This window comes from Microcaecilia unicolor, chromosome 9 (genome assembly GCF_901765095.1).
Source record: "Microcaecilia unicolor chromosome 9, aMicUni1.1, whole genome shotgun sequence".
Lineage (NCBI taxonomy): Eukaryota > Metazoa > Chordata > Amphibia > Gymnophiona > Siphonopidae > Microcaecilia > Microcaecilia unicolor.
The window spans coordinates 163,428,404-163,445,807 of NC_044039.1; the positions used below are offsets into that span (position 1 = coordinate 163,428,404).

Here is a 17,404-nt window from a genome sequence, read left to right on the forward strand (position 1 = left end):
GAGGCGAGCCCAAAGGGCAGCACACAATACTGAAAGTGCCGTGCGCCCAGGCGGAATCTGAGATACTGTCTGTGAGCTGGCAGTATCGGGATGTGAGTATATGCATCCTTTAAATCCAGGGAACATAGCCAATCGTTTTTCTGAATCATTGGCAGAAGGGTGCCCAAGGAAAGCATCCTGAACTTTTCTTTGACCAGGAATTTGTTCAGGCCTCTCAGGTCTAGGATGGGACGCATCCCCCCTGTTTTCTTTTCCACAAGGAAGTACCTGGAATAGAATCCCTGCCCTTCCTGCCCGGGTGGTACGGGCTCGACCGCATTGGCGCTGAGAAGGGCGGAGAGTTCCTCTGCAAGTACCTGCTTGTGATGGGAGCTGAAGGATTGAGCTCCCGGAGGACAATTTGGAGGCAGGGAGGCCAAATTCAGGGCGTATCCGCACCGCACTATTTGGAGAACCCACTGGTCGGAGGTTATGAGAGGCCACCTTTGGTGAAAAAATTTTAACCTCCCCCCGACCGGCAGAACGTCCGGTACGGACACTTTGAGGGCGGCTATGTTCCCGTGGATCCAGTCAAAAGCCCGTCCCTGGCTTTTGCTGTGGAGGCGCAGGGGGCTGCTTAGGCGCACGCTGTTGACGGGAACGAGCGCGCTGGGGCTGTCCCTGTGCCTGACGAGGCCTTCGGGCCGGCTGGTTGTACCTACGCTTTGCAAAAGAATAGGGTGCAGCCTGCCGGGCCCGGGAAAAACGTCCACCTGCTGAGGTGGATGCTGAAGGCGCCCGGTGGGAGAGCTTGTCGAGAGCGGTTTCCCGCTGATGCAGTTGGTCCACCATCTGCTCGACCTTCTCACCAAAAATGTTATCCCCCCGGCAAGGGACGTCAGCCAGTCTCTGCTGGGTGCGGTTGTCCAGGTCAGAGGCACGCAGCCATGAGAGCCTGCGCATCACTATACCTTGGGCCGCAGCACGAGATGCCACGTCACAGGTGTCAAAAATACCCCTGGACAGGAACTTTCTGCACGCCTTCAGCTGCCTGACCACCTCCTGATAAGGCCTGGACTGCTCCGGCGGGAGCTTCTCGACCAGGTCCGCCAGTTGTTGCACATAGGTCCGCATGTGAATGCTCATATAGAGCAGGTATGACTGGATGCGGGTCACGAGCATGGAGGATTGGTAGGCCTTCCTCCCAAATGAGTCCAGAGTGCGAGACTCCCGCCCCGGGGGCGCCGAGGCGGTATCCCTCGAACTCCGTGCCCTCTTGAGAGCAGAATCCACGACCGCCGAGTCATGGGGCAATTGGGGCCGCATGAGCTCTGGGTCAGAGTGGATCCTGTACTGGGACTCTGCTTTCTTGTGAATGGTGGGGTTAGTTAATGGTCGCACCCAGTTCCGGAGCAGCGTCTCCTTCAGGACATTGTGCAGCGGCACCGTGGAGGACTCTCTAGGTGGTGATGGATAGTCGAGGACCTCGAACATCTCGGCCCTCGGCTCTTCCACAGAGACCACGGGGAAGGGAATGCTGATAGACATATCCCGCACAAAGGAGGCAAAGGAGAGACTCTCAGGAGGTGAGAGCTTCCTCTCCGGTGAAGGCGTGGGGTCCGAGGGAAGGCCCGTAGACTCCTCTGAGGAGAAATATCTAGGGTCCTCCTCTTCCCCCCACGAGTCCTCATCCTCGGTATCGGACATTAGCTCATGTAGCTGAGTCCTGTACCGGGCCCGGCTCGACGTCGAGGCACCGAGGTCTCGGTGTCGTCGAGCGGTGGACTCCCGCGCCGGCGGGGACGGAGCTCCCTCCATCGACGGGGACTCCACCTGCGTAGCAGTCGAGACCGGCACCGCAAGCGGCGGCGGTGTCGACAGCTCCGGCGCCACAGTCATCGGCGCCGAGGGCGCAAGCACCCCCGGCGCCGGCACAGCCTGGCGCATCAGCCCTTCCAGGATCCCCGGAAGGATGGCTCTGAGGCACTCGTCCAGGCCCGCTGCCGGGAAAGGCGGTGGGGCCGGTAAGGGTGTCGGTGCCGGAAGCTGCTGGGAGCCAGGAGACGGCACCGAGGTGCCGGAACCCCGACGTGTCGGTACCTCCACAACCGACGGGGACCTCTCCTCTCGACGATGACGCTTCGGCGTCGACTCCTCTTCAGGATGCACCGAGGGCGTCCGGTGACGACGCTTTTTGTCCTTCTTTCGATGCACGTCACCGGCGCCGGAGGGCATGGAGGAGGAGGAGGTCGATCCCCCTCGGTCTCGAGGCACCGGGTCAGACAGGGTTCGGTCCCGTGGCTCACGAGCTGAGGGAGTGACCGGGGCCGACTGCCCACGCGGCCTCTCAACCCCACTCTCACCGGCGGACCGGCGGGCCGACGGGACCTGTTCTCCTGGGGTCGCTGCCATCGGTGCCGATGTCTCGGGCATCGGTACCGAAGAACCGGCCTTCGATACCGATGCCGTCGAGGTCGACGTCGAGGGGCCGGCGCAAGTTCCAAAAAGACGGTCCCGCAGAACTTGCCTCGCAACCTGAGTCCGTTTCCGGAGACCGAGACACAAAGCACACGACTTGAAATTGTGCTCCAGCCCGAGGCACTGGAGGCACCAAGCGTGGGTGTCGGTCTGCGAGATCGGCCGGCCGCAGCGACCACACTTTTTAAAACCACTCGGGACCTTCGAGGACATCGACGGAAAAATCGCGTCGGCGAAGTCAAAGTCGTCAATGGTGGCTAAAATCACACCACGAAAAAACAAACGACCGAGCGACCACTAGGCCGCAATGTAGCGTCCCCGCTGGAAGCGAGGGAAAAGGGGAGCGCGTGCTCCACACGCGCAGTCTTTTTTTTTTTTTTTTGTAAAAAGAAAAGGAAGCGCGACCCGCGTATACGCGATCGCAAGAATCCGGCGGCTGAAGTAGAGAGAGCGGCAAAGCACGACTCTCTCCAGGCGCGGAAAAAAAGGAACTGGCGGGAGCGGTCGCGCACGGGCGGGAAGACGGCCGCGCATGCGCGGTGGGCGTGCCCTGCGTGCCGACCGTCCCGCGAAGCTTCTTTCCGGTTGGTGGGGGCTGCCGCGGACGTCACCCAGTCGTGAGAACAAGCAGCCTGCTTGTCCTCGGAGAAACTATTACACATGGGCTGTGGGACAAGAGGCAGGTGGTGCATGTAGACTAAAGAAGGGCTTGGTATGTTTTAGAAGAATGCTAAAGACTTGGAACTACAAGAGATGGGCAGGTTACAAATGCTTTAAAATAAGTAAATAAACTTATTTCCGGAAACAGTTGCAAAAAAGCTATCCAGAAAGGAGCAGGGACACTATTTCTATAATTATTGTTCAATAACAGTTATGCTGAAAGTGGATAAAAAAGTGATTTGGTCAACTCATACAAAGAATCACGGATAGAGAGCATTTTCCATTCCCAGATCTCTCACACTTACAGAACAGCGCCTGAACCACAAAATTACACTTCATCCTATTCTTATTCTCTATAGCACATAGCTGGTATAGTTTATCATATTTCATCAAAACAGGACAACACTACAAAAGTTATTTCTACTGAACAGAAAGAGCACTGTCATCATAAACACAATCGATGCAAATATAACTATATTTAAAGAGGCACCCCTTTGCAGGAACAAATAGAACAGAAAATATGTATACAGCATGTTAAGTAAGTTTGCTCATCTAATTTATTAAGGGGGTCTTTTACAAAGGTGCGCTAAATGCTACAGATGCCCATAGGAATATATAGGTGTGTCTAACATTTAGCACACGCTTATTTTTAGCATGTGCTAAAAACCCTAGCGTGCCTTTGTAAAAGGGGTCCTAAATGCTGTAACTTTTTTCACTTTACAAACATATGTGCATTTTCACATCTGACTAAGAGAGAGAGGGTTTTTTTTTTTTTTACCTTGGTAGTATTCTGTCTGGGAACCTGTGAGTCTGAATATGGACCGCTAATCCTGGCTTTTTAGCTTGTTCAAATAAACCTATTAGATTGTGTGAATAGAGCTGAAATGATTTCCCTGTTAGCAGAAAGAAAAAAAAATAATGCTTTACTACTATATGCATTTCCAAACACAACATGTAATGTTCCAGTCATAAAGCAAAATTATTACCTTCTACAGATGACCATATGTGTTTGAAATGGAAGCCAAGCCAGAATGGAAAGAGAAAAAAAAATCAATTACAAAAATATACAAGCCTCTGACCTGCAAAATTTAGGTAGTATGAAAACCATGCACAGGAATCAATCTATGCATAACAGAGTAAAGATCTTTGTAACATGAATGAAATATATGGCAGATACAGTATCTTCAACTTTTATCCATTCACATAAACTTTTCAGAACTGAGGCCAACATGCACAAAGCAAGATTATTGACTGTGAAAGGTTAAATTAGAGAAGACTTTTTGCTTTGGTATTTGTAATCGTCTTGGGATAGGAGAGGATCTAAGAAACACTACTGTCCATATTTGGTTCAATAAGATCCAAAGGGCTTATCCCATAGCACACACTCTCATTAATGAGACTGGAATTTGTTGACACCGCCATTCAACATTATTAGCTAACACTGAATTTGCCAATATTTAATAACAGTAGAAAAGAAAAACAGTGGTGTAGCAATGCATTATTTTAATGAAATATATGAACATGGTAGTAAGTTGTTTACCTGTAACAGATGTCCTACGTAAACAGCAGGATTAACCAGGCATACAGGTTGGTGACATCTTTTGACAGCACCAAGAAAGAACAGCTCTCCTGAGCTCACTGCTGGACAGTTACAAGCACATGCACCCTTTGCTGCACACAGAGGCCTCATCAGTCTCACACTCAAAATCAACTCTTAGGGAGCAGGGAGGTATTGTGCCTGATTAATCCTGCCGACTATGGAAAACACATGTTACAAGTAAGCAACTTTGCTTTCTTCAGCAAAAAGCCAGCACTCAAATGTGTGACTCCCAAGCTTAATATTACCCCAGGTTCCTAGCAAGGCCATAGTCATGAATGGGCATGGGACCATCAACGTTTGCCTAAGGCATACCATTGGTGTGTTTAGCAGGGGATCCCCAGCCCCTGCCAGTTGAGGACATTAACAGCCAACTGAAGATGAGAACCATGGCAATCAGCATGCCAAGTCACTGATGCCAGCATGCTCAGTTTACGTGTGAGAACTGAATATGTGCTGGCATTAGTGTTGGTGACTGCCCCAGTTTTCAATGGGGATTCCCAACTTAAGCAGGCTGCTGATGTTTTCAGTTGGCAGATCCCTGTCAGCTAAGGTATTTAATTTTAAACATTTGGTGGGAGAGCAGCAGCGGGTGGGTGGGGATAGGAAATATGTTACTACCCAACCTACCTGTTGGCCTACGCCACTGGTTCCTAGATAAAACTACAGGCTGGTAAGCATAATGTCGGTAGTAGGAAAAATAATACAGTCACTGCTAACGGAAAAGATAACTTTCTTGAATCCAACGGGTTGCAGGATCCGAGGCAACATGGCTTTACCAAAGGAAAATCCAGCCAAACAAATCTGACTGATTTCTTTGACTGGGTGACCAAAGAACTGGATAAAGGTCATGCGCTAGATGCAATCTACTTGGATTTTGGCAAAGCCTTTGATACGGTTCCGCACAGAAGGCTCATGAATAAGCTGAAAGGGCTGTACTTAGGGATCCAGAGTGGTGAACTGGACTGACCAACAGGCGACAGAGGGTGGTGGTAAATGGAATCCGCTCGGAGGGAAGGAATGTGAGTAGTGGAGTGCTTCAAGGGTTCGTACTGGGGCAGATTAGGTTTAATATATTTGAGAGACATTGCTGAAGGGTTAGAAAGAAAAGTTTGCCTTTTTGCGGATGACACGAAGATAGTCAATCGAGTGGATATCCCGGAGGGAGTAGAAACCATGGGAAGAGATTTCCAAAAATTAGAAGAATAGTCAAAGGTCTTGGAGTTAAAATTTAATCAATTATATTAGAGAAATCAATGTTAAATGTGTGCTTATCAAATGATACTACTGTGGATTTTGCGGGAGATGCCACATACCACATATTTTATGATTGATAAAATCTGGTTATGGAAATATCAGATATTTTGTTGGAGGGGTATGGACTCACCGACTACTGCTTGTTAAGATATATTTCATGATTAGTATCTTGATGTATTAGTTACAACATTTATAATAATTGAATGTTTCAACAGTTTAAGTATGCTTTTAGAAAGAGTCTGTTTTGTGAAATAAATGGTTAGATGTTTCAGTTGAACAATGTAATTGCTGTAAAGTGTGCTAATTTTAGTAATTAAAATTTAATGCCAAGAAGTGCAGAGTGATGCACTTGGGGTGCAGAAATCCAAGGGAGATGTACCAGATAGGAGAGAGATTGATAAGCACAGCTCAGGAGAAGGACCTTGGGGTGATGGTGTCTGAGGAGCTCCAGGTGACAAAACAGTGCGACAAGGCAGTGGCCAAATCCATAAGGATGCTAGGCTGCAAAGAGAAGGATATACCAGCAGAAGAATGGTGGCGTTGATGCCCCTGTTCAAGTCATTGGTGAGGCCCCACTTGGAGTAGTGTGTTCAGTTTTGCAGGCTGTATCCGGCTAAGGACATAGAAAGACTTGAAAAGATTCCGAGAAAAGCAATGAAAATGATATAGGGGTTTTGTCACAAGACGTATGAGGACAGACTGAGGACCTGAACATGTATACCCTGGAGGAAAGGAGAGATGGGTGATATGACAGATGTTCAAATATTTGAAAGGTATTAATTTACAAACAAACTTTTTCCAGAGACAGGAAGGTGGCAGAAATAGAGGACATGAATTGGGATTGCAGGGGGGGGGGGGGGGGGGGGGCTGACTCAGGAATAAATTTCAGGAAGTACTTTTTCAAAGACAGGGTGGTAGATACCTGGAATGCTTTGCCGCGGGAGGTGGTGAATATAGTACAAATGTGTGGGATAAATGCAAAGGAATCCTGTTTAGAAGGCATGGAACCAAACAAGCTTAGCAGTGATTAGATGGCAACACCAGTAACTGGAAAGCAAAGCCAGTGCTGGGAAGACTCTATGGTCTGTGCCCTGATGGCTGGACAGATTCAGCTTCAGTAGCTGGAGAACAACGCCAATGCTGGGCAGAACAAATGGCAAGAACAATCAAGATAGTTTATTCATGCTTTCTATACCACTTTGACTGACAATGCAGGACTAAGAAGTGTACATACTACAAAATACAAATAAAGGAAAGGAAGAACATTTTCTGATAGGAAAGTGAAAGCATTCATACAGAGGTAAGGCATAAACAGTAGGTGGGGAAAGATAGCATGTTGAGGAAGGGCAAACACCATATAAATACAATAGAGACACCCCTTAGGCAACTGGTTCTCTGAAAGTCTGTAAAAATAACCAAGCCTTTAGTTCAACTTTGAACTGCTTGAAGGAGGTGGTACTACGAAGGGTCAGTGGGAGACTGTTCCAGATGTGGGACGAGAGAAAAAAAGAAAGACACAGTGTCTAGCAGATTCTGGGTAGGCGAATTTCAGATTTGGGTGAATCAAACGATGATCACTGATCAAATGGAGGACTCTAGCTGGAGAATACGGGATAGTAAGGGAAGAAAGATAGGTGAGCATACATGAAAAGCTTTGAACGTTAAGAGTGGTGACCTTATAGATAATACGTTGGTGAACCAGCAATCAATAATACTGTTTTAATAAGTATGATCGTAGTGGTGTACACAGCAATGTAAATGAATTTCTGTACTTTGAAGGGTTTGTAATTTCTTTAGGGATGACTGCGGTACACCTGCATAAATAATGTTGCAGTACTCCAAACGGGATGTGAAGGACAATATGAGTGCATGTAGCTGGTAAGTTGCAAAGAAATGACGGATGGCCAGTAGTTTCCGGAAATTTAGAAAACTAACCTTAGACAGATAAGAAATTTATGGTAAGTCACACAGGGACGAGTCAAGAATGACACCTAAGTAATGAAGGCTGGGTACAGGGGTGACAGGATGGGTGTAGATGGTGGTGTTAATGCAAGCAACCATTTTATCAGTATTAAGCACTAAATTATGTTCTTTTAATAATAAGGAAACTGAATCCAGACAAGTTTGAAAATGTGTGAGAGAAGAGGTTAGAGGGGACGTAAGAAAAATCAGAAGAAGGTCGTCCACATAAAAATGGACTGAAATGCCAAAAGACAATCAAAGCAACTAATGGGCTGAGGAAAAGATTGAAAAGAAGAGGTGAGAAAATGGATCCTTGGGGGACACCACAATGCAATTCCTGTTGGAATTTAAGATGTTTACCTGAAAAGGCCAGCGAGACAAAAATGAAGTGAACTGTGATAGGACTGTGCCTGATAGACCAAGAGCTGCAAAGATTGACATAAAGCAAAGATTTGACACAGGATGGTAATAAATACAGTTTGAGGGGCCCAATGTAGGTTTCTTTAATATGTGATGGACTGTTGCAAGTTTCCAAATTTCTGGAAACTCCCCAGAGGATAGACTCACATTAATAAGAGTTCCAAAACTTGAGATCTTTAACTAGGAGGAGGGGATAGAATCACAAAAACTTTGAGTAGGCCTCATTGCTGACACAGTTTCTGTAGTGACAATAGGGACTGAGTTTGAAAGGTGGTACAGGTAGAGGAGCCAAAAGAGGTTGGGCATGGCAAGAAAGATGAAGAGTAGGGCAGGATATTTGTGGAAGCTGAAATAAAGATGGGCACCATTTGAAAGTGCTTCAACACAGTATTTATTTCATCAGTAAAGAAAGCGGCAAGTGCATCCGCTGAAGGGAGAGAACCAGGAGCCTGCATTATCTTAGGACCATTTAGTTGCCTGTAAATTGAATGAAGTGCCTTTGTAATGAAAGCTTCCCCCCCCCCCCCTTCTTTAGGAGGTGATTATTATCATGATGAAGTTGACAGCAGGTCTGTAGATCAACTAAGGAACCTGACTTTTTCCAGAGTTGCTCAGCCCTACAATATTGTTGTTTCAGTAGACAAAAACCAGGGGTGAACCAGGCACAGCGGCTGGAAGAGGGATAAGAGTGAAATGTCTTCGGGGGAACTGTGTCAAGCTATATGATATAGTGTTGTACTCATAAGTAAAGATGTTTGTGCCAGTTCTGCACTGAAGTATCTGCAGAAAACTGGTGGAACCACTTGTGACTCCATAAGTCAAGAATGGTCTGCATTAGAATTGTGATGTATTATCTTATATGCACCTAATGGTGCAGCAGTAGTTTCTAAGTTCTTGGGGGTCCTCTGTGCTAAGATGACGGTGCTTTGTAACCACTTTTGAAACATGTTGTTTACCAAGTTCCTCTTGCTTATAATCTATGCAACTACACTGAAACATAAGTGCTTTGCATCAAGAATTCTTAGCCAAGACTGGCAATTCCTCTCATGGTGCTGCCCTTTCCACAAATGAAGCCATTGCACAAGGAAACTGATGCATTACTGATAGAGAATCTGCTGGATCACACAGTCAATCAATCTTTGTGCAGTTTTTTTTCTCTCTTTTTAAGAACTTCTTTTCTGCCTTATAATAGTCATTGAACTGACTGAGGCAGTTGTCCCAAGCTCTCCTGATGATTTGAACCTAGACAAGAGACACATCTGTCTTTGTCAATTTGCTATCTTTTTCCAGTAGACTGGGCAGGGCTGAAAGCCTGGCTTTCCCCTGCACCATGGTTCCATGGCAATTGAAATAAGAGAAAGGGAAAATATCAGAATACAACGAAAAGTTTGGATAGGTTTGTTTCACGTCTGTTTGACAGAGAGGAAAAACTGAAGAAACTGAGGAGACTGCTACACTCAAAAACGGCTATGCATGCTCAGAACTTCATAGAAGCTCTGTTCTGTTTTGGTGCTGGACAATAAACCCAATTCAATCCTGCTTGCCAACAGAGAACAATTACTGGAATTGCATGTGGATAAACAAAGAGGGAATAAAGCAGATAAATTCCTAGGATCTCGACTCAGCTCAATGCCCTGAGCCAGAGGTAGGCCACAGTGGTCTTCAAGTATCACAAACCAATCAGGTTTTCAGGATATCCACAATGAATATGCATGAAAAACCCTGTAAATATCCTGAAAATCTGAACTTATTGACCAGAGTTGCCTGTCCCTGCTCTAAGCACTATGAACCCAATGTTCACTGTGTCAGGAACTTATCTGGTTAGTCAGCAGGTCTTAACTGTGTAGGTTTGCTGCTGAATATTGTCACATAACGCCTGAGCACTACTTTTAGCATCCACCTGGGGTTAACCCTGTAGCCACCTGGAGGGTCCTGCCCAGGCCCACCTGCACTGGCATACCATTCACCCACCACTGGGTTCTGCTTGCCTCTGGGCGAGTCTCCCACCAGCAAGTTATTTCCCCAGTGGTTTCTAGGGACACTGGGAGCCACAATCCTCTAGGGCCCCACAGCTCCAATAAAACACTCACAGACCGAGAACACAAACTGACAGTATTCTTAGTCAGTCCAGGACAACACAGCTAACTAATAGATTATATATATTAAAAAAATAGTAAAACAGTGAATGGTAAAAGTTTCAAAACAGTAAACAGGAACAGGTAAAATAACAAGGATTTAATGTTACTCTAACTGAACACTTTTTGCTCATAAATAAAAAAAATAAATAAAAAAGGTATCATCTTATTTTCTTTTCCATGTTTTATTGTGTTTGATTTCTATTGATAACCTTTAAGAGTGGACTAACACGGCTACCTTCTATGTTTGTGCAGCGCTGCGTACGTCTTGTAGCGCTATAGAAATGCTAAATAGTAGTAGTAGTACCACACCTCTCTGCTCAGGAAAAGAAACTGCTCACAGGAATTGAACAGGGTTCATTTTCATTAGCACTGAGGGTGTTTGGCCAATGCCACTGCAGGTTACTTTTTTCATCAGGGGGTTTCCTCTTTTCTTTGGGGAAGGTAACCTACAAAGAAAACATACAGTACCTCTGCTACAGCTATAATGCAGAGGTCAGACACCACCTGCTGGTCAATTATGGGAAATACACAGAAGGGAAGAAGTATGTCATAGGGCTGCAATACAAATCACAAAGCATGAAAGTTCCCAGTTTCGCCAAAAATATATTTAAGAGTTATTCATATAAAACGTTCAGAAAGCCTTTTGGCCTGACTAGACCAATTATCAGGATTGTGCAGCCAAAGTTTTAACCCACCTTAGGGATGAATCCAGTATATTTTTGTTCAGTGGGTAAACTTTGCCCAGAGAAACTTTTGCTGGACAACAATGAGGTGGCATTTCTAACCTTGAGCTTTGTCCAGCTTACTCCAAAAATTAGCTAGAAAAACTCTTTAAATATGAAAAAATGATGTTATACATGATCATTTTCTTTTCTTTAGTCCTACCAGAGCAGTCGAGAAAAAAAAAGGGTTATGTCCATCAACCAGCAGGAGTAAAGAAAAAAATAGTTCCAAGGGTATCATGCTGCACAAAATGTTCAGTCTTTCGAATAGCCAAACAGTGGCGATCAAGACTCCTATTTCAGTCAATATAGATGGTCAAAATGTAAGGTGCTGATTGGGCCTTACCCTGAAGTAGTGAGGCACAGATACCACTGACTTACACATATTCCCCTTGTGACAGAATTAATTCAAATTCCAACAAGGACATCTAGGTTACAGTCCACTTTAACATTGTTCTCTTCTTTTAAGGGAATAAAATACAAAGAATTACTATAAAGCAGTAGCTGCGTGGAATGGTCTTCCTTTTTCAGACCACAATCATTCTATGAGAAGTTTCATAAGACTCTTAAGGCAGAATTTATTTCAGAGATTTTTTAAAATTGAATTTTAATGGCTGGTAATTTTAGATTGTTATTTGAAGGTGTAATTGTTGTATTGTATTGAATTACTTTTCTCTTTTTTTGTTAACCATGTTGGACTCTGTATTTTGCGAATACAAGACAATACCATATGGGTGCGGAGAAGGAAGCGTGGCCAACAGAGACCATAAAATTTCAACATCCAATTAAGAGGAAAGAAAAAAAAAAAAAAAAAAAGAGCACAAGACCCTGAAACTTTCTATATAAATCTAAGACAAACGTCTGATAACCAGGGATGAGAGCTCACTAGCCTCAGAATAAAATGGTGAGACTTAATGGCTAATCCATTGAACTGAAAAAGAAGCTGTGTAAGGCAGCTAATCATAGAAACTCAGAACAGGAGGTCTCAGCAAGAGAGTCTACATAGTAGACCTGTGAAGTTGCTAAACAAGTAACCAGAGAGGCAAGACACCTAGGCAGTCTGTGATAATAAGCTAAACAGATTGCTGGATCTAGCATTTGCCTTCAGATAATGGAAGAGCCGAGATGTAAAGTGAGAGACCACTGGAGACATAAAAGGCGGGAGCTGTAACTGGAGAGAAACAGGCCATCACTGAAAGAGGTAACAAAGAGTATGAAGCTGGAAGTATACCAGCAGCTGCCATTGCTGGAGGCATTTGTGTAGTTGCTGTAGATCCATGTGGGAGGCTACTACAGCTAGTGCTATAAAGATGGATGTGGTATCACAGTAATGGCTAGCACCAATAAAGGTTTTCATCTGCTAAAGGGAAAGGGGATATATCGCCTTTCTGTAGTTACAATCAAAGCAGTTTATATATTATATACAAGTACTTATTTTGTAGTCCAAAAGGTGAGAGTGGCACAATACTCTTAAAAGGCGAACCACTTGGATCTACTTTTTTCTCTGTCTCCTTCCACTGGTTGATGGTTATAACCCATTTGTTCTGGACCCAGTTTCAGATCTTATGGCAGCTCCTAGTGGCCTTAGGCAAGATGCTGGGCAGGTTCTAGTCCAGGCCATGCCCCCTTACGTTGGGCAGCAGTGACATAAATTATGCTTTATATTATGCAGAAGGCAATGGCAAACCACTCCTGTATCGTGCCAAGAAACCCACGAGGAGAAAGGGCATTATTATGTGGTCACCAAAACTTGGTTTGACTTAAGGGAAGATCTGAATCGATCCATATAAAAATACTGATGTGAACTATAAAATTCTGAATAGAAAATGTTATATTCTACAAAATTAATAAAATTGTATTTTTTCCTAAATAATATTTTTCAGAGAATTCCTTTCCTGAAGAGGAACAACATTAAAGAAAAAATATTGCAACAAACAAGTTTAGCAGAAAATCAAACACCTATGTGTGAGGGCTAAAAACTGCCATTAACACATTTAAGACAAGTGAATAGACTGATCATACATGACAAATTTAAAACACTGAATTAAAATCTACATTTATACCCTGCTTTTCCTCATACCTTTGGCTAAGGGTAGACCAAGGTAAAATTATGTATCATACCTGATAATTTTCTTTCCATTAATCATAGCTGATCAATCCATAGACTGGTGGGTTGTGTCCATCTACCAGCAGGTGGAGATAGAGAGCAATCCTTCTGCCTCCCTATATGTGGTCATGTGCAGCCGGAAACTCCTCAGTATGTCGATATCCAAGCTCCATCCGCAGGACTCAGCACTTAGAGAATTACACCCACAAAGGAACACTCTGCCCAGCTCACCACCGCCGAAACGGGGGAGGGGAATTAACCCAGCTCATCCCCACACAAGTGGGGGAGGGGAATCCGTCCAGCTCATCCCCGCGGAGCGGGGGAGGGACACCACCCCGCCGATGCGGGGGGGGATCTGGCTTATCCTGGAACCGCGGGAGGAGCTGACTGACCCTAACACCGCCGAAGCGGGAGGGGTACAAAGCTGCCCTACAGCCGCACGAAGCGGGAGGGAGCACCGGCAGAATTTATGTCTCAATCCAGCCCCGTAAAACGGAGGGGAGAGGAATGCAGCAGCTCACTGTAACACAAACTCGTCTCAACTCTTGAAGAATCCAATTGAAAAAACTTGAACACGAAGTCCTCCTGAACAGGAACTGAAGACTAAACTTGAACCTGAAATGCAACTAGAATATAAACAGTACAGATATCTGGGAGGGGCTATGGATTGATCAGCTATGATTAATGGAAAGAAAATTATCAGGTATGATACATAATTTTACCTTCCATATCATCATGCTGATCAATCCATAGACTGGTGGGATGTACCGAAGCAGTACTCACCCAGGGCGGGACATAGAAATCCCTGACCGCAACACTGAAGCTCCAAACCGGGCCTCCGCCCGAGCAGCCACAGACAAGCGGTAATGCCTGGAGAAGGTATGGGCCGATGCCCAAGTTGCCGCCTTGCAAATCTCTTCCAAGGAAACGGACCCGGCCTCTGCCATCGAGGCCGCCTGAGCTCTAGTGGAGTGAGCCTTCAGCTGGATAGGCGGCACCTTCCCCGCGGCCACATAAGCCGCTGCAATGGCTTCCTTGACCCATCTTGCCACTGTAGGCTTAGCAGCCTGCAGACCCTTAAGAGGACCTGCAAACAGGACAAACAGATGATCCGATTTCCGGAAATCATTGGTCACTTCCAAGTATCTGATGATGACTCGTCTCACATCCAGATATTTGAGAGCAGAGTATTCCTCTGGGTAGTCCTCCCTACGAAAGGAAGGGAGACAGAGCTGCTGATTCACATGGAAGCGAGAAACAATCTTGGGCAGGAAGGAAGGCACTGTGCGAATAGTCACTCCTTCCTCAGTGAACTGCAGAAAAGGCTCTCGACATGAGAGCGCCTGGAGCTCGGAAACTCTTCTGGCTGAAGTGATAGCCACCAAAAAGACTGCTTTCAACGTCAGGTCTTTCAGAGATGCCCTCGACAAGGGTTCAAAAGGCGGCTTCTGCAAGGCTCTTAGCACCAGGTTGAGATTCCACGCAGGCACCACTGAGTGCAGAGGAGGGCGCAGGTGATTGAGAAAACGTACCACATCTGGCTGCGAAGCCAGGGAAGCACCCTTCAGGCGGCCCCTGAAGCAAGCAAGAGCCGCTACCTGGACTTTAAGGTAACTGAGCGACAGGCCTTTCTCCAGACCTTCTTGCAGGAACGCCAGCACTGAAGAAATTGAAGCAGTGAAGGGAGAAAGTAAGCCTGCTTCACACCACACTGCAAAGGTACGCCAAACCCTGGCGTAAGCAGTAGAAGTAGAGTGCTTCCTCGCTCTCAGCATAGTGGCGATGACCTTGTCTGAGAAGCCCTTCTTCCTCAGACGCTGCCGCTCAATAGCCAGGCCGTAAGACCAAAGGGGGAGGGATCCTCCATCACCACGGGACCCTGATGCAACAGGCCCTGCTCCACTGGCAGCCGCAGAGGGTCGTCCACTGAGAGCCTGATCAAATCCGCATACCAGGGACGTCTGGGCCAGTCCGGACCCACCAGGATTATCCGGCCCGGATGCTTTGCCACCCGGTCTAGTACCCTGCCCAACATGGGCCAGGGCGGGAACACATAGAGAAGCTCTTGTGTCGGCCACTGTTGGAGAAGAGCATCTACTCCCAGAGATCGAGGGTCCCGTCCTCTGCTGAAAAAGCGCGGCACTTGGCAATTGGCCGATGACGCCATCAGATCTAGGCTCGGCTGGCCCCAGAGCTTCGTGATGTCCAAGAACGCCTGAGCCGATAACTGCCACTCTCCGGGATCCAAGGTATGGCGACTGAGAAAGTCCGCCTTGACATTCATGACTCCGGCAATGTGGGCAGCTGACAGCTGTTCCAGATTCGCTTCCGCCCACTGGCATAGATTCATGGCTTCCTTGGCTAGAGGGGCGCTCTTGGTACCTCCCTGGCGGTTGACATAGGCCACAGCCGTGGCATTGTCCGACAGGACCCGTACTGGCTTCAACGCCAGTACCGGGAGGAACTCCAAAAGCACCAACCGAATGGCTCTGAGTTCCAGGAGGTTGATAGACCACTTTGCCTCTGCAGGAGACCAGAGCCCCTGCGCTGTCCTTCCCAAGCAGTGGGCTCCCCAGCCCGTCAAAGAGGCGTCCGTCGTGACGACAATCCACTCCGGGGTCACAAGAGGCATCCCTGCAGACAACTTGTCTGTCTTCAGCCACCAGCTCAGTGTCTTGCGCACTGCTGGGTCCAAGGGAAGGCGCACAGCATAATCCTCCGACACCGGAGTCCAGCGCTGCAGCAGAGAGTGTTGGAGTGGTCTCATATGAGCCCTGGCCCAGGGCACTACTTCCATCGTGGCCGTCATAGAGCCCAGCAGCTGCACATAGTCCCAAGCCCGAAGCGGAGAGGCTACTAGGAACTGGTCCACCTGAGCCTGAAGTTTGACAATCCGATTGTCCGGCAGGAACACTCTGCCCACTTGGGTGTCGAATCGAACTCCCAGATACTCCAGGGACTGAGTCAGGCGCAGCTGGCTTTTCTCCCAGTTGATGATCCATCCCAGGGAGCTCAAAAGAGCAATCACCCGGTCCACAGCTTTGCCGCACTCTGCATAAGAGGGGGCTCGGATCAACCAGTCGTCCAGATAAGGATGGACTTGTACTCCTTCCTTTTGCAGGAAGGCCGCGATGACCACCATTACTTTGGAGAAGGTCCGCGGAGCAGTAGCCAACCCGAACGGGAGGGCTCTGAACTGGAAGTGTCAGCCCAGGACTGCAAAACGCAGAAAGCGTTGATGAGGAGGCCAGATGGGAATATGCAAGTACGCTTCCTTGATGTCCAAGGATGCCAGGAACTCCCCTGCCTTCACTGCCGCTATAACAGAGCGGAGAGCCTCCATGCGAAAGTGCCGAACTTTCAAGGCCCGATTGACCCCTTTGAGGTCGAGGATAGGCCGTACAGAACCTCCTTTCTTTGGTACCACAAAGTAAATGGAGTAACGTCCCTTGCCAAGCTGATTTTCTGGCACCGGAATGACCGCACCCAGGCGGATCAGATTGTCCAAGGTCTGCTGCACTGCCACAGCTTTGACCGGAGACTTGCAGGGAGAGAGTACAAACCCGTCTCTTAAGGGTCGGCAGAACTCTAGCTTGTAGCCGTCTCTGATGACTTCCAGCACCCAAGCGTCTGAAGTTACTCTGGTCCACTCGCCCAGAAACGAGGACAGGCGTCCTCCAATCTGCACTGGGCCATGGACCAGGACCCCATCATTGGGTACGAGACCCTGGGGGAGGACCGGAGGGCGCACCTCCGGGACGGCGGTCTCTGCGAAAGGAATGCTGCTTGCGGGAGAAGTTCCTCTTGAAGGAAGAGGGGGCAGAGGAGCCCGACTTGCCCGGGCGGTACCGACGGGCTTCCTGAAACCGTCCTCTGGAGATACTGGGGCGAGCACCGGCCCGAGCCCTGACCTCTGGTAACCTCTTGCCCTTAGACGTGCCGAGATCGGTCACGATTTTGTCCAGCTCGACCCCAAAGAGCAGCTTGCCTTTAAAAGGCAACTTAGCTAGGCGGGACTTAGAGGCGTGGTCAGCAGACCAATGTTTCAGCCAAAGCCACCGCCGCGCAGAGACTGTCTGAGCCA

General features: G+C 47.4%; 1 protein-coding gene across 1 annotated transcript in view; it reads right to left on the reverse strand.

The window, feature by feature from the left end:
- The window catches only part of MAP4K5 (mitogen-activated protein kinase kinase kinase kinase 5), a 354,391-nt gene that overhangs the window by 66,125 nt on the left and 270,862 nt on the right, over window positions 1-17,404 (reverse strand). Inside the window, exon 25 of the mRNA XM_030214063.1 lies at window positions 3,896-4,010. Within this exon, the coding sequence (XP_030069923.1) occupies window positions 3,896-4,010 (115 nt within the window). The remainder of the gene's footprint in view (window positions 1-3,895; window positions 4,011-17,404) is intronic.